The sequence below is a fragment of the Schistocerca nitens genome, chromosome 8, assembly GCF_023898315.1.
Source record: "Schistocerca nitens isolate TAMUIC-IGC-003100 chromosome 8, iqSchNite1.1, whole genome shotgun sequence".
NCBI classification, from domain to species: Eukaryota; Metazoa; Arthropoda; class Insecta; order Orthoptera; family Acrididae; genus Schistocerca; species Schistocerca nitens.
Genome location: NC_064621.1, coordinates 446,826,568 through 446,854,152, shown reverse-complemented (window position 1 = coordinate 446,854,152; position 27,585 = coordinate 446,826,568). Strand labels below are relative to the sequence as shown.

At 40.9% G+C, this 27,585-nt stretch overlaps 1 protein-coding gene across 3 annotated transcripts in view; it reads left to right on the top strand.

Moving 5' to 3' along the window:
• LOC126198955 (3'-5' RNA helicase YTHDC2-like) overlaps positions 1–27,585 on the top strand; it is a 338,664-nt gene that overhangs the window by 157,751 nt on the left and 153,328 nt on the right. For all 3 annotated transcript variants that reach the window (XM_049935603.1, XM_049935602.1, XM_049935604.1), the window contains exon 14: positions 12,362–12,550. In XM_049935603.1, the coding sequence (XP_049791560.1) occupies positions 12,362–12,550 (189 nt within the window). The remainder of the gene's footprint in view (positions 1–12,361; positions 12,551–27,585) is intronic.

Here is a 27,585-nt window from a genome sequence, read left to right as displayed (position 1 = left end):
TCTCCACGGTTGTTCACATTATTTATGGATCATATGTTGAAAACAATAGACTGGCTGGGTGAGATTAAGATATGTGAACACAAAATAAGCAGTCTTGCATATGCGGATGACTTAGTTGTGATGGCAGATTTGATTGAAAGTTTGCAAAGTAATATTTCAGAGCTAGATCAGAAATGTAAGGACTATGGTATGAAGAGTAGCATCTCCAAAACGAAAGTCATGTCAGTGGGAAAGAAATATAAACGGATTGAGTGCCAAATAGGAGGAACAAAGTTAGAACAGGTGGACGGTTTCAAGTACTTAGGATGCATATTCTCACAGGATGGCAACATAGTGAAAGAACTGGAAGCGAGGTGTACCAAAGCTAATGCAGTGAGCGCTCAGCTACAATCTACTCTCTTCTGCAAGAAGGAAGTCAGTACCAAGACTAAGTTATCTGTGCACCGTTCAATCTTTCGACCAACTTTGTTGTATGGGAGCGAAAGCTGGGTGGATTCAGGTTACCTTATCAACAAGGTTGAGGTTATGGATATGAAAGTAGCTAGGATGATTGCAGGTACTAGTAGATGGGAACAATGGCAGGAGGGTGTCCACAATGAGGAAACCGAAGAAAAACTGGGAATGAACTCTATAGATGTAGCAGTCAGGGCAAACAGGCTTAGATGGTGGGGTCATGTTACACGCATGGGAGAAGCAAGGTTACCCAAGAGACTTATGGGTTCAGCAGTAGAGGGTAGGAGGAGTCGGGGCAGACCAAGGAGAAGGTACCTCGATTTGGTTAAGAATGATTTTGAAGTAATAGGTTTAACATCAGAAGGGGCACCAATGTTAGCACTGAATAGGGGATCATGGAGGAATTTTATAAGGGAGCTATGCTTCAGACTGAACGCTGAAAGGCATAATCAGTCTTAAATGATGATGATGATGTATCATTGACTTTTTTATCTGAGGGAGATTTTAGTCCCATTTAGGACTAAAGAAATGAGATATTTGGACGGAGTGATGTTTAACTCAATGTTCTGAGTCAATCCAGTGTAATTGGCATTCACCTTCTCACTGGCCATCCTCAATGGAATTGGTTTTGAAGTTAAGTGTAACTACAGGTCACTAGTGGGACAGAGTTTTTGTGATGTATCATTGGCATACAATTGAGAAAAATGTCAGGTGTAATACCAAACCGCCGAGGGTTTACCTATCACCATTATGACATAGTTCAAGACCTTATCCATTGTTGATGGAACATCAAATACAAGAATTACAAGTACAAGCTAAACTATTCTACTGCACCTGGAGGGAAACTAAGGCTACTAAATTGAGACAGTTGTATTGAAGACATTGCTGAAATCTAAAATGTGTATCAAATTGCCTCTTTTTGACTCTTGTTGTCTGGAACTTTTTATAAAGATACGTTATTCACTTAATTGGTCATGGGCTGTGTAGTCAAAGCCATTGGACGGTGCTGGAAGGATATGTACAAAGCGGTGTTTGGAAGTTGTTATGAAAGACAGCTTTCTGGGTTGTGGTTTATGTCCTTATTCTAAGCTGCTCTGAAATTCCGTCCAGTCAGGGACTGACTGACCCAAGCAATACCAAAGCGTTTTCCATAATGCGTACTACCAAGGGGGTGGGGGTTACTTTCTGCCCACCGGGTAAAAAAAAATTGTTGTTAACTTTTACTAACAGTGTTCTTTTTTAAATAGCTACTGATGTAAGTATGGTTCAGAACCTGAAAATGTCTTTTAGCACAATCTCGGCAATCCCAATGCATTATCCGTAATATGTATACAGAGATGAGTAGTACTTTATGGCCACCACAAAAAATTCTTAAAAAATACAGATTTTGGTAATTGTCATTGAGTTTTATTTAGAACACACTTTTTAAAGATGTATAGGTGTGTAAGAATAATTGTGATTTTGAAAATATAGAAATGATATTTGTTTGCTAAAAGTCACATTTGCTACTAGAACTTAAATTTTTTAGCTACGTTTTACTGAGAAATTCAAAATGATTGTGGAATCTGGTATAATAAATCAGTAATAACGATAAATAATTTTTATCAAAGTTTCAAATTATAAAGTTTGTGACTAGATTATAATATTTTCAGAAGGTGGGCATAAAGTACCTCCTCCCCCCCCCCCCCCCCACACACACACACACATTATAAATTTAATATAAGTGTTGTTGAATTAGTGGAAGTGTTACTGAAGTTTAAATTAAGATAAAACGGGGTAAGAAGCGTATTTTTCTTCTCGCACCTGTAGCACGAATCCTAGGCCTAATTTCACGCGTGCGAATCGTAAGTAAGCAGTGAATTAAACTTATAGATAAATGTTTCCAGTTGGTATAAATATAATACAAGTGTTGTTACATTAGTGGAAGTGTTAGTGAAGTGTTAAAGAAGATTAAATGGGGTAAGAAGTTTATTTTCCTTCTCGCGCCTATAGCACGGATTTTAGGCTTAATTTCACGCGCGCGTATCGTAAGTAAACAGTGAGTTATATGTAATCACCAGTTTTTTTATTCAGTACTCTTTCAATTCATTTATATCTGCCTGAATAGTTCTAGGGTCCTTTGTTTACGTTTTAGTCAGTACTTAAATCAGCTTATACGATTTCTGTTTTTACCATGAGTGAGAAGTGTGTGACATGCCATAGGATCGTTAGTTCCGGGGTATGGTGTGATGGGTGCTGTAGTTTCTTTCATTGGGGCGAATGTAGTGGCGTGGGAAATGGGGACATAAATGAGGCTCACCTGTGGTATTGTAGGATCTGCAGTAGAGATAGGAAAATACTGGAACAGGAAGGGAAAATTGCAGCTCTTCAAGCTGACCTAGACAAGGCAAGGGAGGATCTGGACAGGTTAAAGAGGGAGAAGGGTGAACAGAGGTGGGAAGTGGCAACAGGTAATAGGGGGAACAGGCAAAGGAGAGCATCAGACAGCTTTGTCATAAATCTTGAAAATAGATTTGACCTGTTGCCTCAGTCAGAATCGGATGAGCCTCATGTAGCTGAAGCTGTAGAAAGGGCACAACAAGCTTTCAAGGACTTGAAAAAGGTAGGGAAATTTGTAAAGAGAAAGAAAGTTCTGTTGTTAGGTAGTTCCCATGGTAGAGGTGTTGGCCAACTACTGCAGGAAAATCTAGGTCCAGAGTACCAGGTCACAAACTTTTTCAAGCCTAGTGCAGATCTGGGTCAGGTAACAGAGGATGGTAGGTGCTTTATGCAAGGATTTCACAAAGGAGGATGCCGTGGTTATAGTGGGTGGTCCAGGAAATAGCATTGACAGAGACTCTGAATATTCCATAGTGAGTGACCTGGTGAAGATAGCATCAGCAACGAAGCATACGCGTGTGGGATTTGTGTCTGTGTTGAGGCACCATGATCAGCCTCATTTGAACTCTTCCATAGGGAGGGTGAACTTGGAGTTCGAGTGGCTGCTTAGGACGGATATAGGGTCCCATATTGGTTTGATTCCTGTGGATGCTGTCGATAGGTGGGACTACACTAGGCATGGCCTTCACCTCAGTAGGAAAGGGAAGGGAAAACTGTCTGGGTTGATTGCAGAAAACTTAAGGGGGGACACTGGCACAAGTGGTAAAATACCAGCAGTCACAGGTGTCAGAGGGATGCCTTTTGTGGGATAGGGAAGGGGGAAAGAAAACGAGTTTTAAGAGAGATTGGCAGACACACTCAGTTTGAGAAAACAGATGAACAGGAGTCAGATTTTATCATACAGCCTCCATTTAAACAGTGTTTAACAGAAAGTAATCAGAAACTGCCAGTTCATCTTCGCCAAAGCAGTTACAATCCCATTAGTATGCAGTATCAGTTATCTTTATTACACCAGAACATTCCGGGACTTAGAAATAAAGTTGATGAACTACTCATTTGTATCGATGAAATGAATTCATCTAACCAAATTGACATAATCTGCCTCTCTGAACATCAAGTGACCACTGATATAGATATGTTAGACATGTCAGGATTTAAGCTAGCTTCCTACTTCTGCAAGGTAGATATGGGTGGAGGAGGAGTTGCCACATTTATCAAAAACTGCCATAAATACAAGAGCATTGACATTAATAAATTCTGTTTAGAGCAGCATCTAGAAGCATGTGCAACAGAAGTAGAGTTCCATAACAGATCCTATATAATAATAACTATTTACTGAGCACCTGCAGGAAATTATAATCTATTCTTAGATCATCTAGAAGCTCTTTTGGGTTATTTAACAGGAAGAAACAAAGAAATTTTGATTGCTGGTGACTTTAATACAGATTTTCTAATACAATCTTCCAGTAAACATTCACTGCAGTTAGTAATGCTGTCTTTCAATCTAACTCACACTGTAAACTTTCCAACTAGGATCACTAAATCCTCAAGGACAGCCATTGATAACATTTTTATAGACAAATCAAAGGAACAAAATCATATCATAAAACCTGTTATAAATGGACTATCAGATCATGACATGCAGCTCCTTGTTTTAGATGTAAATTCTAAGCAGATTATCAAGACTGCTAAATCTGAGTACAGGAGAGTAGTCAATCAACCAAAAATTGAGTGTTTTAGAAAACTGCTCAAAGATATGAACTGGAAAGATGTTTATAGTGCTCATGACATGAATGAAAAATATAACACATTCATGAACAATGTCAGTACCATGTTTGAAAACTGTTTTCCTCTAAAAGTTACTCAAATTAAACAGAAGTCTATAATAAAACCATGGATTACACAAGGAATAAAGATTTCCTGTAAGACAAAAAGGAAAATGTATGTGTCGACCAAGAATAGCTCCAATGCTGATGATTTAGCTAAATATAAACAAATGCACTACGAGAAGAAGAGAGCAATGTCAGGGAACAAAATAAAAACAATATGGGATATAGTGAAAGAGCAGACTGGTAGAACCAGAAAGGAACAGGAGCAAATAGCACTAAGGGTAGATGACACATTAGTAACTGATGGGCATAGTGTGGCAAATCTATTTAACAAGTACTTTATATCCGTTACTGATAGAATGGGACTTTCAGGATCAGTAAATAATGCCCTTGAATATCTGAAACTAGCCTTCACAAATAGCTTCAAGTACATGAATATATCACTCACTTCACCAAAAGAAATAACTTCCATAATAAAATATTTAAAAACAAAGCATTCTAGTGGGTATGATGAAATATCAACAAAGTTAATTAAGGCATGTTCTTGTGAGTTTAGTACAATTCTAAGTTACTTGTGTAACCAGTCAAATATAACTGGGACATTTCCTGACTGGCTAAAATATGCAGGTGTTAAGCCTCTATTCAAGAAACGGGGTAAAGAGATACCATCAAACTACAGACCGATTTCACTTTTGCCAGCATTCTCAAAAATTTTAGAAAAAGTAATGTACAGGCAGCTGCTCAACCATCTGACCACAAATAACATAGTATCAAGAACACAGTTTGGATTTCTGAAGGGTTCTGATATCGAGAAGGCTATTAACACCTACAGTGAAAATGTACTTAATTCATTAAATAACAAATTACAAGCAGCAAGTATTTTCTGTGATTTGTCAAAGGCATTTGATTGTGTGAACCACAACATCCTTTTAAGTAAATTAGAATTCTATGGTGTCACGGGCAGTGCTGCAAAATGGTTCAAGTCATACCTCACTAACAGGAAACAAAGGGTGTCAGTGCAAGGGACTAGTGAATTAAGTCATCAGTCATCATCAGAATGGGAAGAAATTACATGTGGTGTCCCACAAGGATACATCTTAGGGCCATTGCTTTTTCTTGTGTACATTAATGATCTCTCATCAGTTACACTGCCAGAAGCAGAGTTCTTTTTGTTTGCAGATGACACAAGTATTGCAAAAAATGGTATGTCAAGTGTAGTTCTAGAAAGATCTGCTAATGATATTTTCATGGATATTAATAAATGGTTTAAAGCCAACTCACTGACATTAAACTTCAAAAAGACTCACTATATGCAATTCAGAACCTGTAAGAGGTTTCCACCCAGCATATGCATAAAATATGAAGAAGAGCAGATAGAAGAGGTTGACAGTCTTAAATTCCTGGGATTACAACTTGATAATAAATTCAGTTGGGAAGAGCACACCACAGAACTGCAGAAATGCCTTAACAAATCTGTATTTGCAATTCGAGTGTTAGCAGACATAGGCAACATAAAAATGAAAAAGCTTGCATACTTTGCCTACTTTCATTCCATAATGTCATATGGTATAAATTTTGGGGTAACTCTTCAAGTCAAAAGTTTTCAGAGTCCAAAAGCGTGTAATACATATTATTTGTGGAGTAAATTCACGGACGTCCTGTAGAAACCTCTTCAAAGAACTGGGTATACTAACTACTGCCTCTCAGTATATTTACTCATTAATAAAATTTGTCCTAAATAATATATCTCTTTTTCCAACAAACAGCTCAGTTCATACATACAATACCAGGAACAAAAATGATCTGCACAAGGACTTAAAAGCACTTACTTTAGTTCAGAAAGGGGTCCACTACTCAGGAACACTCATCTTCAATAATTTGCCAGTAAACATAAAAAATTTAGTTACATATAAAGATCAGTTTAAAAGGTGCCTGAAAGACTTACTAGTGGCCAACTCCTTCTACTCCATTGACGAATTTTTTAATAGAAAAAAATTATGTATTGTATATATTCATACTATTAGTATTGTTATTTCAGCTTAAAAAAATAAAAAATTGACATGTTCCACATCCACGAGGATCTCCTCAGCACGGATCTATGGAACGAAAAACTAATCTAATCTAATCCACCCCGAGGGTTAAATATAATGTCAGAGTAAGCTGCATTGGAACAGTAATAAATTTGACAATTGTAACTGTAGTGTGAGTGTGTACAGTAGTTGCTGAAATAATGCATACATTGATTTTTTCTGATTGTTGTCAGTAACATGCCCAAAAGATAAATTTGTGCAGTTATTACCTGACTCTTGAGAACAATGTAGGGGAGGTAGCTACAGCAAATGATATGTGGTACTTACTGGAATTAAGGAAAACCACCAATATAACTTTCGTTTACAAACTGTTTATTTAACAATATCTCACCGAGCGAGGTGGCGCAGTGGTTAGCACACTGGACTCGCATTCGGGAGGACGAAGGTTCAATCCCGTCTCCAGCCATCCTGATTTAGGTTTTCCGTGATTTCCCTAAATCGTTTCAGGCAAATGCCGGGATGGTTCCTTTGAAAGGGCACGGCCGATTTCCTTTCCAATCCTTTCCTAACCCGAGCTTGCACTCCGTCTCTAATGACCTCGTTGTCGACGGGATGTTAAACACTAACCACCACCATTTAACAATATCTAACCATAACTTTCTTCTTTTTACAAAATGAACAAATTTGCAATTTTTTTTACTTAAACCTTTAGATGAATAAACTTTTACAAAAGAAATCAGAACAGGAATCAGTGTTTGTAAATCATGGAATTCTTTTAGATAAGCTAAATCATTATGGTTTGAGGGGGGCAGTGCACAAATGGTTTAATTCATACTTAACTGGAAGAATGCAGAAAGTTGAAATAAGTGGTTCGTGTAATGTTAAAACAACAGCTGATTCCTCAAACTGGGGGGCTATCAAGTACGGGGTCCCACAGGGTTCAGTCTTAGGTCCTTTACTGTTCTTGATATACATTAATGATTTACCATTCCACATTGATGAAGATGCAAAGTTAGTTCTTTTTGCTGATGATACAAGTATAGTAATAACATCCAAAAACCAAGAACTAAGTGATGTAATTGTAAATGATGTTTTTCACAAAATTATTCAGTGGTTCTCAGCAAATGGACTCTCTTTAAATTTTGATAAAACACAGTATATACAGTTCCGTACAGTAAATGGCACAACTCCAGTAATAAATATAGACTTTGAACATAAGTCTGTAGCTAAGGTAGAATTTTCAAAATTTTTAGGTGTGTCCATTGATGAGAGGTTAAACTGGAAGCAACACATTGATGGTCTGCTGAAGCGTCTGAGTTCAGCTACATATGCTATTAGGGTTATTGCAAATTTTGGTGATAAGAATCTCAGTAAATTAGCTTACTATGCCTACTTTCATTCACTGCTTTCGTATGGCATCATATTCTGGGGTAATTCATCGTTGAGTAGAAAAGTATTCATTGCTCAAAAACGTGTAATCAGAAAAATTGCTGGAGCCCACCCACGGTCATCCTGCAGACATCTATTTAAGGATCTAGGGATCCTCACAGTATATATATTCACTTATGAAATTTGTTGCTAATAATCCAGCCCAGTTCAAAAGTAATAGCAGTGTGCATAGCTATAACACCAGCAGAAAGGATGATCTTCACAATGCAGGGTTAAATCTGACTTTGGCACAGAAAGGGGTAAATTATGCTGCCACAAAAGTCTTTGGTCACCTACCAAACAGCATCAAAAGCCTGACAGATAGCCAACTATCATTTAAAAATAAGTTAAAGGAATTTCTAGATGACAACTCCTTCTACTCATTGGCTGAATTTTTAGATATAAATTAAGGGAAAAAAAACAACAGCTTAAACATTAGTGTCATGCAATATTTTGTGTAATGTAATATCTTGTACAGACATCTTTTATTAACCGACACGTTCCACATCATTACGAAGTGTCGTATTCGTGATCTATGAAACAAGTATTAATCTAATCTAATCTAATGATTACAAGATGGCCGACCCTGCATCCTGCCCATTATCGGATCAGACAGCATTGTATACTACGATGCTGGGCACAGTCTCTCTTATTAAATGCCCTTCTGCAACACATGAAAACTATATAAGCACCATTGATTACAAGAGTGATTCAGTTACTCAAAACAGATGACACAACTTTTAATTTGAAAGTTGTATGTCGAAAGCTTCAGGGTTGAGATGCACACCTCTACTTAAAGGTTAAACAGATTAGGAAACAATATGACAATGATAAGGCTTACTCCAAAGCAGCCAGCTTCTTAATTTCAATCTGCAACTGAGGTGTGACTGGATCCACACCCGTCCCTTCTCACAATCTTCTTTTGACTAAAGCCCTGGTGACTGATGGCTGTTAATATTTTCAAAGTTAAACTGATTGTTAGTTATTAAGACTGCACTGAAGGAACGTCTTAAAACATTACTTGTAAAGACTTATTACAGGAGAATTCACTCGGCAGAACCACAAGATCCAGCTAAAATACACCAGTAATGACCCGGTCTTTCAAACACAGCAACGTACAGCTTAGAACAACAGTTTGTTCAGATTATAACTAGTGACTGAGATATGTAATTACAATCAAAGAACTGAATAGGTTAACATCTAAACTTAACCACAAGGTCACTCTTTGTTTAATGGCAACCTGTGCCTTAGTACAATTGTTCCGGCTGTATTTATGATCAGGAGCTGATTCATTAGAATATTAATGATCGAGTACAAACCAGAAAGGAAAGGAAATATAGGAGCGGAACAAATTTTCAAATGACAACTAGTGTCTTAGTACAATACTGCGGCTTATATTGATGACCAAAGAGCCAACCGAGTAAAACTCTGAGGGTCAGGTACACACCGGAAAATAGTTGATACTACACCTGAGCCAGTGGTGCCATACAGAACAGTCTACTAATTCAGTGGTGCCACAGCTCAGCAAACACTTCAGTGTCTTTACAGGTAGGGCACTGTCACTTGCTATGTATCTATACACCAAAGCCTCCAGAGTACAACAATCAAACAATGACCTACACTTTTGTTTGACAACACTTGGTGCGCAATTTCATACTGAAAATATTTAATAATGAAATAAGAACAAATTGTGGATGTGCCACCTTAGTGTGTAAATTGACAATAACAACAATACCCAGTTGTGATTGTGGTGCAGACTGACAAACTTTTCAGCGTATCATATGTGTATGCCCAAAATGATCATTCCTCCCTGACAATCCAGAGGAGTTCCTGGTGGCAACAAAGACATCAGTTGAATATATTCAGCAGTTGGATGTATGACTGTGACCTGTGCTTTGTAAATATTGTAAAGGTCATAAACTTATAATTCTTAATTTTTATGTGTGTTGAATATGTGTGTATGTATTGTTAAGGAAAAAAGTTTTTCTCATGTAATATTATACTAGCCACACAGTAAATAAATAACGGTGTAATGTGTATGAATCCACATTTCACCTCACTAAACAACAGGGTGTTTCAGATGCTTCACCGTCTCCCTCACTCCTTCCCAATATTTGTCCAGTCTGTTCCTTGCCGAGTTGCTCATTCTTGACCTGTTGCATGTAAGATAATTGAACACAATGTATTGTAGAATGTTCATTTACTATGTCCACTTCAGTCACAACCTGTTTTACATTTGTCTCTTCATAAATGTATTTTATATCTAAAAACAAAGATTCTGTAACTTACCACTGACACCAACATATCAGAACTCCAGAAATGGGAACTTGCCCTTCAATATTTCCTCTCTTCCCGTTACCCACCAGGCCTTAACCTCCGCTAATTTCAAGTTGCCGTCGCTCATACCTCACCTGTCATTCAATAACATCTTTGCCTCTGTACTTCCGCCTCGACTGACATCTCTGCCCAAACTCTTTGCCTTTACATATGTTTGCTTGTGTCTGTATATGTGCGGATGGATATGTGTGTGTGTGTGTGTGTGTGTGTGTGTGTGTGTGTGTGTGTGTGTGTGTATACCTGTCCCTTTTTCCCCCCAAGGTAATCTTTCTGCTCCCGGGATTGGAATGACTCCTTACCCTCTCCCTTAAAACCTACATCCTTTCGTCTTTCCCTCTCCTTCCCTTTTTCCTGATGAAGCAACAGTGGGTTGCGAAAGCTTGAAATTTGTTTGTGTGTTTGTGTTTGTTATTGTCTCTATCAGCGTACCAATGCTTTTGTTTGGTAACTTACAGAATCTTTTTTTAGATATATTTTTCCCATGTGGAATGTTTCCCTCTATTATATTCATAAATGTATTTTCTTACAATAATGAAGTATCAGGTTGGAAACAAGAAACAAAAACAAAAGAGGACACCAAACATTCTTAAGCAGCAGTATATGCTATTATTTTTATCTTTAATTGCAGTTTTTCCCCGTATCCTCTTTTTGCTGACTCTCATATTTCTCTTTACTGAAATGAAATGAACGTTTACTATAGTGAACGTGCACCAAGGCATGTTTAGCCACAGGGTGATCCTCATTACAAACAAACACTGTCTGCCTGTGTCCGTTTACTATCTCGCATATACTGAGTGTCCCTCCTAAGACTCTTCAGGTACATTTTCTATGATGTTTCGGCAGATTGCGATTTCATTTTTGCAATGAAAAGCGTCGGATTTTCCCTGTCATAAGCAAAATCATTTTTAGAGCTGAGTTTCACATGCCTGTTTGATAGAGTGACCCTAAATTAGTCTAGTGTGACATTTGTTTTATTGATATGTATTAAAAGGGACAGTAAAATATTGAGAATAACCAACACTAGCAAGGAGACAGCACCACTGTGGCTTATGCTGACTGCACCACACAGCAGTGCTGCTGAGTCATTGCTGGAGTACTAGTTATTCGTCTTTTACTATCCTTATTAATACATATTTATAAAATAAATATCACACTAGACAAATTTGGAACCATTCTATTGAATGGACACATAAAATGCCACTTCAAAAATGTTTTTGTTCCTAATGGAGAAATAAATTGATGTTTTCCATTGACAATGACTGTTGCGCAAAAGACATGATGAGCAGTATTTGTTTGGGTTGACTTAGCTACATGTTGCAAAAGTGAAGTTGCAGATATTTGCGGAAAAATCAGAGAAAATGTGCTTGACGACTCTTCTAGGGACACCCTGTTATGAAAGTATTCTCATTTCTTTTTATTTTTTGTCACTTTCTAAATTACTTTTTTAAACTTTAATTTCATTCTAAACTTTCTTTAAGATCTTATACTACATGATGAGTAATAATATATACTAGTGGGTAAGATAATTAAGTTTCCTTTCTTTTGGGTTTTATAGGTCTTTGTTCTCACAGTTTTGCTTTAATGTAGGTTTGAATTTTTGTTTTTCAAGTATTTGAGTATCATAATTTTGATATCATGTTTCTCTGCAAGTTGGTCACAGTCTCATTTCTCAGTATGCAGTTCAGTGCCTTTTCTTAAGGTTTCATTCATTCTTCTGGTTTTATAATTGGTACATTAATATTGCTTCATTTCCTGTAAAGCGCAGGGATAATATCCTTTCATTTCTGTCAATTACAGTGTCAGTGAGATTGAATGTAAGTATCACATTTCCTGTTTTGTTATTCACATATTTATGGTATATTTTTATATAACTAAAGGAAATATTTGTGAATGTTTGTTTTTTAGAAATCATTTGACGCGCTTTCCGGAGTATGCTTATTGCGACCTATGTGGATATCAAAGTCATGTGCAAAGCAACGTGCTGGTCGAGCTGGACGAACACAGCCTGGAGTGTGTTACCATCTTTTTTCTAGCGAGAGGTATCAAAGACTGCAAGCTTATCAAACCCCAGAGATCCTAAGAATGCCATTGCAGGTGTGTAGAAGCCATTGTAAATCTACTTAATATTTTGTATGTGTTTTCTTAACATTGATTGAGAATAAATTGAACCTAATTTTATTAGTCAATCATTCTCCTTGGTGCATAAGTTTTATGAAAATATTATTTAGTCTTTGAATATGAGGAAAACATCACTTTGAATATTCAGGCACAGGTTATATATAAAGTATAACCTGTTTAGATAACCACATGTCTTAGCAGCACACTGCTTGTGGGACAGCACTGACCATGGATTGAATACACCTATTGCTTTAACGGTGAGGACTGATGTGTCGGCCAGCTTGGATATGGTTTCTAAGCAGTTTCCCACATTCGATTAGATAAATACAAGGCTTGTTCCCACATCCTGCCTCAGTTCTGTGATTTGCAAGCATTCAGAAAATTTTTGCACTCTTTCACATGTGGCACACTGGGCACAGAAAGATGGGGTACAGAAATTCCATATATATAGAGGGAAACATTCCATGTGGGAAAAATATATCTAAAAACAAAGATGTTGTAACTTACCAAACCAAAGCATTGGTATGTTGATAGATGCAAAAAACACACAAACACACACACAAATTACAAGCTTTCGCAACTCACGGTTGCTTCATCAGGAAAGAGGGAAGGAGAGAGAAAGACGAAAGGATGTGGGTTTTAAGGGAGAGGGTAAGGAGTCATTCCAATCCCGGGAGCAGAAAGACTTACCTTGGGGGGAAAAAGGGACAGGTATACACTCGCACACACACACACACACATATCCAGCCGCACATATACAGACACAAGCAGACATATATAAAGGCAAAGAGTTTGGGCAGAGATGTCTGTCGAGGCGGAAGTACAGAGGCACAGATGTTATTGAATGACAGGTGAGGTATGAGCGGCGGCAACTTGAAATTAGCGGAGATTCAACTGACATCTCTGCCCAAACACTTTGCCTTTATATATGTCTGCTTGTGTCTGTATTTGTGTGGATGGATATGTGTGTGTGTGCAAGTGTATACCTGTCCCTTTTCCCCCGCAAGGTAAGTCTTTCTGCTCCCGGAATTGGAATGTTTTTTACCCTCTCCCTTAAAATCCACATCCTTTCGTCTTTCCCTCTCCTTCCCTTTTTCCTGATGAAGCAACTGTGGGTTGCGAAAGCTTGAAATTTGTGTGTGTGTTTGTGTATTTTTTGTCTCTATCAACGTACCAACAATTTCGTTTGGTAAGTTACAGAATCTTTGTTTTGTGTGTGTGTGATATATATATATATATAAAAAGAAAGATGATGAGACTTACCAAACAAAAGCGCTGGAAGGTCGATAGACACACAAACAAACACAAATATACACACAAAATTCAAGCTTTCGCAACAAACTGTTGCCTCATCAGGAAAGAGGGAAGGAGAGGGAAAGACGAAAGGATGTGGGTTTTAAGGGAGAGGGTAAGGAGTCATTCCAATCCCGGGAGCGGAAAGACTTACCTTAGGGGGAAAAAAGGACAGGTCTTTCCGCTCCCGGGATTGGAATGACTCCTTACCCTCTCCCTTAAAACCCACATCCTTTCGTCTTTCCCTCTCCTTCCCTCTTTCCTGATGAGGCAACAGTTTGTTGCGAAAGCTTGAATTTTGTGTGTATATTTGTGTTTGTTTGTGTGTCTATCGACCTTCCAGCGCTTTTGTTTGGTAAGTCTCATCATCTTTCTTTTTAGATATATTTTTTCCACGTGGAATGTTTCCCTCTGTTATATATATATATATATATATATATATATATATATATATATATATATATATATATATATATATATAAAGAAAGATGATGAGACTTACCAAACAAAAGCGCTGGCAGGTCGATAGACACACAAACAAACAAATATACACACAAAATTCAAGCTTTCGCAACAAACTGTTGCCTCATCAGGAAAGAGGGAAGGAGAGGGAAAGACGAAAGGATGTGGGTTTTAAGGGAGAGGGTAAGGAGTCATTCCAATCCCGGGAGCGGAAAGACTTACCTTAGGGGGAAAAAAGGACAGGTATACACTCGCACACACACACATATCCATCCACACATACAGACACAAGCAGACATTTGGTCTTTAAATATGTCTGCTTGTGTCTGTATGTGTGGATGGATATGTGTGTGTGTGCGAGTGTATACCTGTCCTTTTTTCCCCCTAAGGTAAGTCTTTCCGCTCCCGGGATTGGAATGACTCCTTACCCTCTCCCTTAAAACCCACATCCTTTCGTCTTTCCCTCTCCTTCCCTCTTTCCTGATGAGGCAACAGTTTGTTGCGAAAGCTTGAATTTTGTGTGTATATTTGTGTTTGTTTGTGTGTCTATCGACCTGCCAGCGCTTTTGTTTGGTAAGTCTCATCATCTTTCTTTTTAGATATATTTTTTCCACGTGGAATGTTTCCCTCTGTTATATATATATATATATATATATATAAACACAGATGATGTGACTTACCGAACGAAAGTGCTGGCAGGTCGATAGACACACAAACATACACACAAAATTCAAGCTTTCGCAACAAACGGTTGCTTCATCAGGAAAGAGGGAAGGACGAAAGGATGTGGGTTTTAAGGGAGAGGGTAGGGAGTCATTCCAATCCCAGGGGCGGAAAGACTTACCTTAGGGGGAAAAAAGGACAGGTATACACTCGCGCACACACACACACACACACACACATATATCCATCCGCACATACACAGACACAAGCAGACATTTGTAAAGGCAAAGAGTTTGGGCAGAGATGTCAGTCGGGCAGAAGTAAAGAGGCAAAGATGTTGTTGAAAGACAGGTGAGGTATGAGCGGCGGCAAATTGAAATTACCGGAGATTGGGGCCTGGCGGATAACGAGAAGAGAGGATATACTGAAGGGCAAGTTCCCATCTCCGGAGTTCGGATAGGTTGGTGTTAGTGGGAAGTATCCAGATAACCCGGACGGTGTAACACTGTGCCAAGATGTGCTGGCCGTGCACCAAGGCATGTTTAGCCACAGGGTGATCCTCATTACCAACAAACACTGTCTGCCTGTGTCCATTCATGCGAATGGACAGTTTGTTGCTGGTCATTCCCACATAGAAAGCTTCACAGTGTAGGCAGGTCAGTTGGTAAATCACGTGGGTGCTTTCGCACGTGGCTCTGCCTTTGATCGTGTACACCTTCCGGGTTACAGGACTGGAGTAGGTGGTGGTGGGAGGGTGCATGGGACAGGTTTTACATCGGGGGCGGTTACAAGGGTAGGAGCCAGAGGGTAGGGAAGGTGGTTTGGGGATTTCATAGGGATGAACTAAGAGGTTACGCAGGTTAGGTTGACGGCGGAAAGACACTCTTGGTGGAGTGGGGAGGATTTCATGAAGGATGGATCTCATTTCAGGGCAGGATTTGAGGAAGTCGTATCCCTGCTGGAGAGCCACATTCAGAGTCTGATCCAGTCCCGGAAAGTATCGTGTCACAAGTGGGGCACTTTTGGGGTTCTTCTGTGCGAGGTTCTGGGTTTGAGGAGATGAGGAAGTGGCTCTGGTTAATTGCTTCTGTACCAGGTCGGGAGGGTAGTTGCGGGATGCGAAAGCTGTTTTCAGGTTGTTGGTGTAATGGTTCAGGGATTCCGGACTGGAGCAGATTCGTTTGCCACGAAGACCTAGGCTGTAGGGATGGGACCGTTTGATGTGGAATGGGTGGCAGCTGTCATAATGGAGGTACTGTTGCTTGTTGGTGGGTTTGATGTGGACGGACGTGTGAAGCTGGCCATTGGACAGGTGGAGGTCAATGTCAAGGAAAGTGGCATGGGATTTGTAGTAGGACCAGGTGAATCTGATGGAACCAAAGGAGTTGAGGTTGGATAGGAAATTCTGGAGTTCTTCTTCGCTGTGAGTCCAGATCATGAAGATGTCATCAATAAATCTGTACCAAACCTTGGGTTGGCAGGCCTGGGTAACCAAGAAGGCATCCTCTAAGCGACCCATGAATAGGTTGGCGTACGAGGGGGCCATCCTGGTACCCATGGCTGTTCCCTTTAATTGTTGGTATGTCTGGCCTTCGAAAGTGAAGAAGTTGTGGGTCAGGATGAAGCTGGCTAAGGTAATGAGGAAAGAGGTTTTTGGTAGGGTGGCAGGTGATCGGCGTGAAAGGAAGTGCTCCATTGCAGCGAGGCCCTGGACGTGCGGAATATTTGTGTATAAGGAAGTGGCATCAATGGTTACAAGGATGGTTTCCGGGGGTAACAGACTGGGTAGGGATTCCAGGCGTTCGAGAAAGTGGTTGGTGTCTTTGATGAAGGATCGGAGACTGCATGTGATGGGTTGAAGGTGTTGATCTACGTAGGCAGAGATACGTCTGCTTGTGAGATGTCTGCTTGTGTCTGTATATGTGTGGATGGATATGTGTGTGTGGGCGAGTGTATACCCGTCCTTTTTTCCCCCTAGGGTAAGTCTTTCCGCTCCCGGGATTGGAATGACTCTTTACCCTCTCCCTTAAAACCCACATCCTTTCGTCTTTCCCTCTCCTTCCCTCTTTCCTGATGAGGCAACAGTTTGTTGCGAAAGCTTGAATTTTGTGTGTATGTTTGTGTTCGTTTGTGTGTCTATCAGCCTGCCAGCGCTTTCGTTCGGTAAGTCACATCATCTTTGTTTTTAGATATATTTTTCCCACGTGGAATGTTTAGGAAAAAAGGACAGGTATACACTCGCACACACACACACATATCCATCCGCACATACACACACTCAGACACAAAGATGATGTGACTTACCAACATGTTTGTTTGTGTGTCTGTCGACCTGCCAGGACTTTCATTTGGTAAGTCACATCATCTTTGTTTTTAGATATATTTTTCCTACGTGGAATGTTTCCCTCTACTATATATATATATATATATATATATATATATATATATATATATATATATATATATATATATATATATATATATATAGAAGGAAACATTCCACGTGGGAAAAAATATATCTAAAAACAAAGATGATGTGACTTACCAAATGAAAGCGCTGGCACGTCGATAGACACACAAACATTATAACTGGAGAAAGTAACTGGAGATCTGTTGTGAAAAAAGGTATACACTCGCACACACACACATATCCATCCGCACATACACAGACATGTGTATGTGCGGATGGATATGTGTGTGTGTGCAAGTTTATACCTGTCCTTTTTTCCTTTTTTTCCCCCTAAGGTAAGTCTTTCCGCTCCTGGGATTGGAATGACTCCTTACCCTCTCCCTTAAAACCCACATCCTTTCGTCTTTCCCTCTCCTTCCCTCTTTCCTGATGAGGCAACAGTTTGTTGCGAAAGCTTGAATTTTCGTCTTTTTTCACAACAGATCTCCAGTTACTTTCTCCAGTTATAATGTTTGTGTGTCTATCGACGTGCCAGCACTTTCGTTTGGTAAGTCACATCATCACACACAAACACAGGGTTATTACAAATGATTGAAGCGATTTCACAGCTCTACAATAACTTTATTATTTGAGATATTTTCACAATGCTTTGCACACACATACAAAAACTCAAAAAGTTTTTTTAGGCATTCACAAATGTTTGATATGTGCCCCAGTAGTGATTCGGCAGACATCAAGCCGATAATCAAGTTCCTCCCACACTCGGCGCAGCATGTCCCCATCAATGAATTCGAAAGCGTCGTTGATGCGAGCTCGCAGTTCTGGCACGTTTCTTGGTAGAGGAGGTTTAAACACTGAGTCTTTTACATAACCCCACAGAAAGAAATCGCATGGGGTTAAGTCGGGAGAGCGTGGAGGCCATGACATGAATTGCTGATCATGATCTCCACCACAACCGATCCATCGGTTTTCCCCTTACAGAGGCATCCAGAAGCTTTAAACTGCGCATACCATCGCCGAATGGATTTAGCAGTTGGTGGATCTTTGTTGAACTTCGTCCTGAAGTGTCGTTGCACTGTTATGACTGACTGATGTGAGTGCATTTCAAGCACGACATACGCTTTCTCGGTTCCTGTCGCCATTTTGTCTCACTGCGCTCTCGAGCGCTCTGGCGGCAGAAACCTGAAGTGCGGCTTCAGCCGAACAAAACTTTCTGAGTTTTTCTACGTATCTGTAGTGTGTCGTGACCATATGTCAATGAATGGAGCTACAGTGAATTTATGAAATCGCTTCAATCATTTGTAATAGCCAAGATGATGTGACTTACCGAACGAAAGCGCTGGCACGTCGATAGACACACAAACAAACACAAACATACACACAAAATTCAAGCTTTTGCAACAAACTGTTGCCTCATCAGGAAAGAGGGAAGGAGAGGGAAAGACGAAAGGATGTGGGTTTTAAGGGAGAGGGTAAGCAGTCAATCCAATCCCGGGAGCGGAAAGACTTACCTTAGGGGGAAAAAAGGACGGGTATATATTTTTCCCATGTGGAATGTTTCCCTCATATATATAGGGAAACATTCCACGTAGGAATGTGTCTGTATATGTGTGGATGGATATGTGTGTGTGTGCGAGTGTATACCCGTCCTTTTTTCCCCCTGAGGTAAGTCTTTCCGCTCCCGGGATTGGAATGACTCCTTACTCTCTCCCTTAAAACCCACATCCTTTCGTCTTTCCCTCTCCTTCCCTCTTACCTGATGAGGCAACAGTTTGTTGCGAAAGCTTGAATTTTGTGTGTATGTTTGTGTGTCTGTCGACCTGCCAGCACTTTCATTTGGTAAGTCACATCGTCTAAAGCGCTGGCAGGTCGATAGACACACAAACAAACACAACATATATTTATATATTTTTTTGCAAAGTCATGTGCAAAGCAATGTGCTGGACAAACACAGCCTGAAGTGTGTTACCATCTTTTTTCTAGTGAGAGGTATCAAAGACTGCAAGCTTATCACAAACATACACACAAAATTCAAGCTTTCGCAACAAACGGTTGCTTCATCAGGAAAGAGGGAAGGAGAGGGAAGGACGAAAGGATGTGGGTTTTAAGGGAGAGGGTAGGGAGTCATTCCAATCCCAGGGGCGGAAAGACTTACCTTAGGGGGAAAAAAGGACAGGTATACACTCGCGCGCACACACACACACACACACACACACACACATATCCATCCGCACATACACAGACACAAGCAGACATTTGTAAAGGCAAAGAGTTTGGGCAGAGATGTCAGTCGGGCAGAAGTAAAGAGGCAAAGATGTTGTTGAAAGACAGGTGAGGTATGAGCGGCGGCAAATTGAAATTACCGGAGATTGGGGCCTGGCGGATAACGAGAAGAGAGGATATACTGAAGGGCAAGTTCCCATCTCCGGAGTTCGGATAGGTTGGTGTTAGTGGGAAGTATCCAGATAACCCGGACGGTGTAACACTGTGCCAAGATGTGCTGGCCGTGCACCAAGGCATGTTTAGCCACAGGGTGATCCTCATTACCAACAAACACTGTCTGCCTGTGTCCATTCATGCGAATGGACAGTTTGTTGCTGGTCATTCCCACATAGAAAGCTTCACAGTGTAGGCAGGTCAGTTGGTAAATCACGTGGGTGCTTTCGCACGTGGCTCTGCCTTTGATCGTGTACACCTTCCGGGTTACAGGACTGGAGTAGGTGGTGGTGGGAGGGTGCATGGGACAGGTTTTACATCGGGGGCGGTTACAAGGGTAGGAGCCAGAGGGTAGGGAAGGTGGTTTGGGGATTTCATAGGGATGAACTAAGAGGTTACGCAGGTTAGGTTGACGGCGGAAAGACACTCTTGGTGGAGTGGGGAGGATTTCATGAAGGATGGATCTCATTTCAGGGCAGGATTTGAGGAAGTCGTATCCCTGCTGGAGAGCCACATTCAGAGTCTGATCCAGTCCCGGAAAGTATCGTGTCACAAGTGGGGCACTTTTGGGGTTCTTCTGTGCGAGGTTCTGGGTTTGAGGAGATGAGGAAGTGGCTCTGGTTAATTGCTTCTGTACCAGGTCGGGAGGGTAGTTGCGGGATGCGAAAGCTGTTTTCAGGTTGTTGGTGTAATGGTTCAGGGATTCCGGACTGGAGCAGATTCGTTTGCCACGAAGACCTAGGCTGTAGGGATGGGACCGTTTGATGTGGAATGGGTGGCAGCTGTCATAATGGAGGTACTGTTGCTTGTTGGTGGGTTTGATGTGGACGGACGTGTGAAGCTGGCCATTGGACAGGTGGAGGTCAATGTCAAGGAAAGTGGCATGGGATTTGTAGTAGGACCAGGTGAATCTGATGGAACCAAAGGAGTTGAGGTTGGATAGGAAATTCTGGAGTTCTTCTTCGCTGTGAGTCCAGATCATGAAGATGTCATCAATAAATCTGTACCAAACCTTGGGTTGGCAGGCCTGGGTAACCAAGAAGGCATCCTCTAAGCGACCCATGAATAGGTTGGCGTACGAGGGGGCCATCCTGGTACCCATGGCTGTTCCCTTTAATTGTTGGTATGTCTGGCCTTCGAAAGTGAAGAAGTTGTGGGTCAGGATGAAGCTGGCTAAGGTAATGAGGAAAGAGGTTTTTGGTAGGGTGGCAGGTGATCGGCGTGAAAGGAAGTGCTCCATCGCAGCGAGGCCCTGGACGTGCGGAATATTTGTGTATAAGGAAGTGGCATCAATGGTTACAAGGATGGTTTCCGGGGGTAACAGACTGGGTAGGGATTCCAGGCGTTCGAGAAAGTGGTTGGTGTCTTTGATGAAGGATCGGAGACTGCATGTGATGGGTTGAAGGTGTTGATCTACGTAGGCAGAGATACGTCTGCTTGTGAGATGTCTGCTTGTGTCTGTATATGTGTGGATGGATATGTGTGTGTGGGCGAGTGTATACCCGTCCTTTTTTCCCCTAGGGTAAGTCTTTCCGCTCCCGGGATTGGAATGACTCTTTACCCTCTCCCTTAAAACCCACATCCTTTCGTCTTTCCCTCTCCTTCCCTCTTTCCTGATGAGGCAACAGTTTGTTGCGAAAGCTTGAATTTGGTGTGTATGTTTGTGTTCGTTTGTGTGTCTATCAGCCTGCCAGCGCTTTCGTTCGGTAAGTCACATCATCTTTGTTTTTAGATATATTTTTCCCACGTGGAATGTTTAGGAAAAAAGGACAGGTATACACTCGCACACACACACACATATCCATCCGCACATACACACACACACATATATATATATATATATATATATATATATATATATATATATATATATATATATATATATATATATATATATAAAAACAAAGATGATGTGACTTACCAACATGTTTGTTTGTGTGTCTGTCGACCTGCCAGGACTTTCATTTGGTAAGTCACATCATCTTTGTTTTTAGATATATTTTTCCTACGTGGAATGTTTCCCTCTACTATATATATATATATATATATATATATATATATATATATATAAAGAAAGATGCTGGCAGGTCGATAGACCTGTTTGTGTGTCTATCGACCTGCCAGCGCTTTTGTTTGGTAAGTCTCATCATCTTTCTTTTTAGATATATTTTTCCACGTGGAATGTTTCCCTCTGTTATATTCATATCATAATTTGAACCCAACCATGACGTTTGTTATTGTCACTGTTACATTTCGAAGTCTTTTCTGACGTCTTATTTCCTCCTTCTGTTGTGTGTCTATCGACCTGCCAGCGCTTTCGTTCGGTAAGTCACATCATCTTTGTTTTTAGATATATTTTTCCCACGTGGAATGTTTAGGAAAAAAGGACAGGTATACACTCGCACACACACACACACACACACACATATCCATCCGCACATACACACACATATATATATATATATATATATATATATATATATATATATATATATATATATAAAAAACAAAGATGATGTGACTTACCAACATGTTTGTTTGTGTGTCTGTCGACCTGCCAGGACTTTCATTTGGTAAGTCACATCATCTTTGTTTTTAGATATATTTTTCCTACGTGGAATGTTTCCCTCTACTATATATATATATATATATAGAAGGAAACATTCCACGTGGGAAAAAATATATCTAAAAACAAAGATGATGTGACTTACCAAATGAAAGCGCTGGCACGTCGATAGACACACAAACATTATAACTGGAGAAAGTAACTGGAGATCTGTTGTGAAAAAAGGTATACACTCGCACACACACACATATCCATCCGCACATACACAGACATGTGTATGTGCGGATGGATATGTGTGTGTGTGCAAGTTTATACCTGTCCTTTTTTCCTTTTTTTCCCCCTAAGGTAAGTCTTTCCGCTCCTGGGATTGGAATGACTCCTTACCCTCTCCCTTAAAACCCACATCCTTTCGTCTTTCCCTCTCCTTCCCTCTTTCCTGATGAGGCAACAGTTTGTTGCGAAAGCTTGAATTTTCGTCTTTTTTCACAACAGATCTCCAGTTACTTTCTCCAGTTATAATGTTTGTGTGTCTATCGACTTGCCAGCACTTTCGTTTGGTAAGTCACATCATCACACACAAACACAGGGTTATTACAAATGATTGAAGCGATTTCACAGCTCTACAATAACTTTATTATTTGAGATATTTTCACAATGCTTTGCACACACATACAAAAACTCAAAAAGTTTTTTTAGGCATTCACAAATGTTTGATATGTGCCCCAGTAGTGATTCGGCAGACATCAAGCCGATAATCAAGTTCCTCCCACACTCGGCGCAGCATGTCCCCATCAATGAATTCGAAAGCATCGTTGATGCGAGCTCGCAGTTCTGGCACGTTTCTTGGTAGAGGAGGTTTAAACACTGAGTCTTTTACATAACCCCACAGAAAGAAATCGCATGGGGTTAAGTCGGGAGAGCGTGGAGGCCATGACATGAATTGCTGATCATGATCTCCACCACAACCGATCCATCGGTTTTCCCCTTACAGAGGCATCCAGAAGCTTTAAACTGCGCATACCATCGCCGAATGGATTTAGCAGTTGGTGGATCTTTGTTGAACTTCGTCCTGAAGTGTCGTTGCACTGTTATGACTGACTGATGTGAGTGCATTTCAAGCACGACATACGCTTTCTCGGTTCCTGTCGCCATTTTGTCTCACTGCGCTCTCGAGCGCTCTGGCGGCAGAAACCTGAAGTGCGGCTTCAGCCGAACAAAACTTTCTGAGTTTTTCTACGTATCTGTAGTGTGTCGTGACCATATGTCAATGAATGGAGCTACAGTGAATTTATGAAATCGCTTCAATCATTTGTAATAGCCAAGATGATGTGACTTACCGAACGAAAGCGCTGGCACGTCGATAGACACACAAACAAACACAAACATACACACAAAATTCAAGCTTTTGCAACAAACTGTTGCCTCATCAGGAAAGAGGGAAGGAGAGGGAAAGACGAAAGGATGTGGGTTTTAAGGGAGAGGGTAAGCAGTCAATCCAATCCCGGGAGCGGAAAGACTTACCTTAGGGGGAAAAAAGGACGGGTATATATTTTTCCCATGTGGAATGTTTCCCTCATATATATAGGGAAACATTCCACGTAGGAATGTGTCTGTATATGTGTGGATGGATATGTGTGTGTGTGCGAGTGTATACCCGTCCTTTTTTCCCCCTGAGGTAAGTCTTTCCGCTCCCGGGATTGGAATGACTCCTTACTCTCTCCCTTAAAACCCACATCCTTTCGTCTTTCCCTCTCCTTCCCTCTTACCTGATGAGGCAACAGTTTGTTGCGAAAGCTTGAATTTTGTGTGTATGTTTGTGTGTCTGTCGACCTGCCAGCACTTTCATTTGGTAAGTCACATCGTCTAAAGCGCTGGCAGGTCGATAGACACACAAACAAACACAACATATATGTATATATTTTTTTGCAAAGTCATGTGCAAAGCAATGTGCTGGACAAACACAGCCTGAAGTGTGTTACCATCTTTTTTCTAGTGAGAGGTATCAAAGACTGCAAGCTTATCACAAACATACACACAAAATTCAAGCTTTCGCAACAAACGGTTGCTTCATCAGGAAAGAGGGAAGGAGAGGGAAGGACGAAAGGATGTGGGTTTTAAGGGAGAGGGTAGGGAGTCATTCCAATCCCAGGGGCGGAAAGACTTACCTTAGGGGGAAAAAAGGACAGGTATACACTCGCGCGCACACACACACACACACACACACACACACACATATCCATCCGCACATACACAGACACAAGCAGACATTTGTAAAGGCAAAGAGTTTGGGCAGAGATGTCAGTCGGGCAGAAGTAAAGAGGCAAAGATGTTGTTGAAAGACAGGTGAGGTATGAGCGGCGGCAAATTGAAATTACCGGAGATTGGGGCCTGGCGGATAACGAGAAGAGAGGATATACTGAAGGGCAAGTTCCCATCTCCGGAGTTCGGATAGGTTGGTGTTAGTGGGAAGTATCCAGATAACCCGGACGGTGTAACACTGTGCCAAGATGTGCTGGCCGTGCACCAAGGCATGTTTAGCCACAGGGTGATCCTCATTACCAACAAACACTGTCTGCCTGTGTCCATTCATGCGAATGGACAGTTTGTTGCTGGTCATTCCCACATAGAAAGCTTCACAGTGTAGGCAGGTCAGTTGGTAAATCACGTGGGTGCTTTCGCACGTGGCTCTGCCTTTGATCGTGTACACCTTCCGGGTTACAGGACTGGAGTAGGTGGTGGTGGGAGGGTGCATGGGACAGGTTTTACATCGGGGGCGGTTACAAGGGTAGGAGCCAGAGGGTAGGGAAGGTGGTTTGGGGATTTCATAGGGATGAACTAAGAGGTTACGCAGGTTAGGTTGACGGCGGAAAGACACTCTTGGTGGAGTGGGGAGGATTTCATGAAGGATGGATCTCATTTCAGGGCAGGATTTGAGGAAGTCGTATCCCTGCTGGAGAGCCACATTCAGAGTCTGATCCAGTCCCGGAAAGTATCGTGTCACAAGTGGGGCACTTTTGGGGTTCTTCTGTGCGAGGTTCTGGGTTTGAGGAGATGAGGAAGTGGCTCTGGTTAATTGCTTCTGTACCAGGTCGGGAGGGTAGTTGCGGGATGCGAAAGCTGTTTTCAGGTTGTTGGTGTAATGGTTCAGGGATTCCGGACTGGAGCAGATTCGTTTGCCACGAAGACCTAGGCTGTAGGGATGGGACCGTTTGATGTGGAATGGGTGGCAGCTGTCATAATGGAGGTACTGTTGCTTGTTGGTGGGTTTGATGTGGACGGACGTGTGAAGCTGGCCATTGGACAGGTGGAGGTCAATGTCAAGGAAAGTGGCATGGGATTTGTAGTAGGACCAGGTGAATCTGATGGAACCAAAGGAGTTGAGGTTGGATAGGAAATTCTGGAGTTCTTCTTCGCTGTGAGTCCAGATCATGAAGATGTCATCAATAAATCTGTACCAAACCTTGGGTTGGCAGGCCTGGGTAACCAAGAAGGCATCCTCTAAGCGACCCATGAATAGGTTGGCGTACGAGGGGGCCATCCTGGTACCCATGGCTGTTCCCTTTAATTGTTGGTATGTCTGGCCTTCGAAAGTGAAGAAGTTGTGGGTCAGGATGAAGCTGGCTAAGGTAATGAGGAAAGAGGTTTTTGGTAGGGTGGCAGGTGATCGGCGTGAAAGGAAGTGCTCCATCGCAGCGAGGCCCTGGACGTGCGGAATATTTGTGTATAAGGAAGTGGCATCAATGGTTACAAGGATGGTTTCCGGGGGTAACAGACTGGGTAGGGATTCCAGGCGTTCGAGAAAGTGGTTGGTGTCTTTGATGAAGGATCGGAGACTGCATGTGATGGGTTGAAGGTGTTGATCTACGTAGGCAGAGATACGTCTGCTTGTGAGATGTCTGCTTGTGTCTGTATATGTGTGGATGGATATGTGTGTGTGGGCGAGTGTATACCCGTCCTTTTTTCCCCTAGGGTAAGTCTTTCCGCTCCCGGGATTGGAATGACTCTTTACCCTCTCCCTTAAAACCCACATCCTTTCGTCTTTCCCTCTCCTTCCCTCTTTCCTGATGAGGCAACAGTTTGTTGCGAAAGCTTGAATTTGGTGTGTATGTTTGTGTTCGTTTGTGTGTCTATCAGCCTGCCAGCGCTTTCGTTCGGTAAGTCACATCATCTTTGTTTTTAGATATATTTTTCCCACGTGGAATGTTTAGGAAAAAAGGACAGGTATACACTCGCACACACACACACATATCCATCCGCACATACACACACACACACATATATATATATATATATATATAAAAAAACAAAGATGATGTGACTTACCAACATGTTTGTTTGTGTGTCTGTCGACCTGCCAGGACTTTCATTTGGTAAGTCACATCATCTTTGTTTTTAGATATATTTTTCCTACGTGGAATGTTTCCCTCTACTATATATATATATATATATATATATATATATATATATATATATATATAAAGAAAGATGCTGGCAGGTCGATAGACCTGTTTGTGTGTCTATCGACCTGCCAGCGCTTTTGTTTGGTAAGTCTCATCATCTTTCTTTTTAGATATATTTTTCCACGTGGAATGTTTCCCTCTGTTATATTCATATCATAATTTGAACCCAACCATGACGTTTGTTATTGTCACTGTTACATTTCGAAGTCTTTTCTGACGTCTTATTTCCTCCTTCTGTTGTGTGTCTATCGACCTGCCAGCGCTTTCGTTCGGTAAGTCACATCATCTTTGTTTTTAGATATATTTTTCCCACGTGGAATGTTTAGGAAAAAAGGACAGGTATACACTCGCACACACACACACACACATATCCATCCGCACATACACACACACACATATATATATATATATATATATATATATATATAAAAAAAACAAAGATGATGTGACTTACCAACATGTTTGTTTGTGTGTCTGTCGACCTGCCAGGACTTTCATTTGGTAAGTCACATCATCTTTGTTTTTAGATATATTTTTCCTACGTGGAATGTTTCCCTCTACTATATATATATATATATATATATATAGAAGGAAACATTCCACGTGGGAAAAAATATATCTAAAAACAAAGATGATGTGACTTACCAAATGAAAGCGCTGGCACGTCGATAGACACACAAACATTATAACTGGAGAAAGTAACTGGAGATCTGTTGTGAAA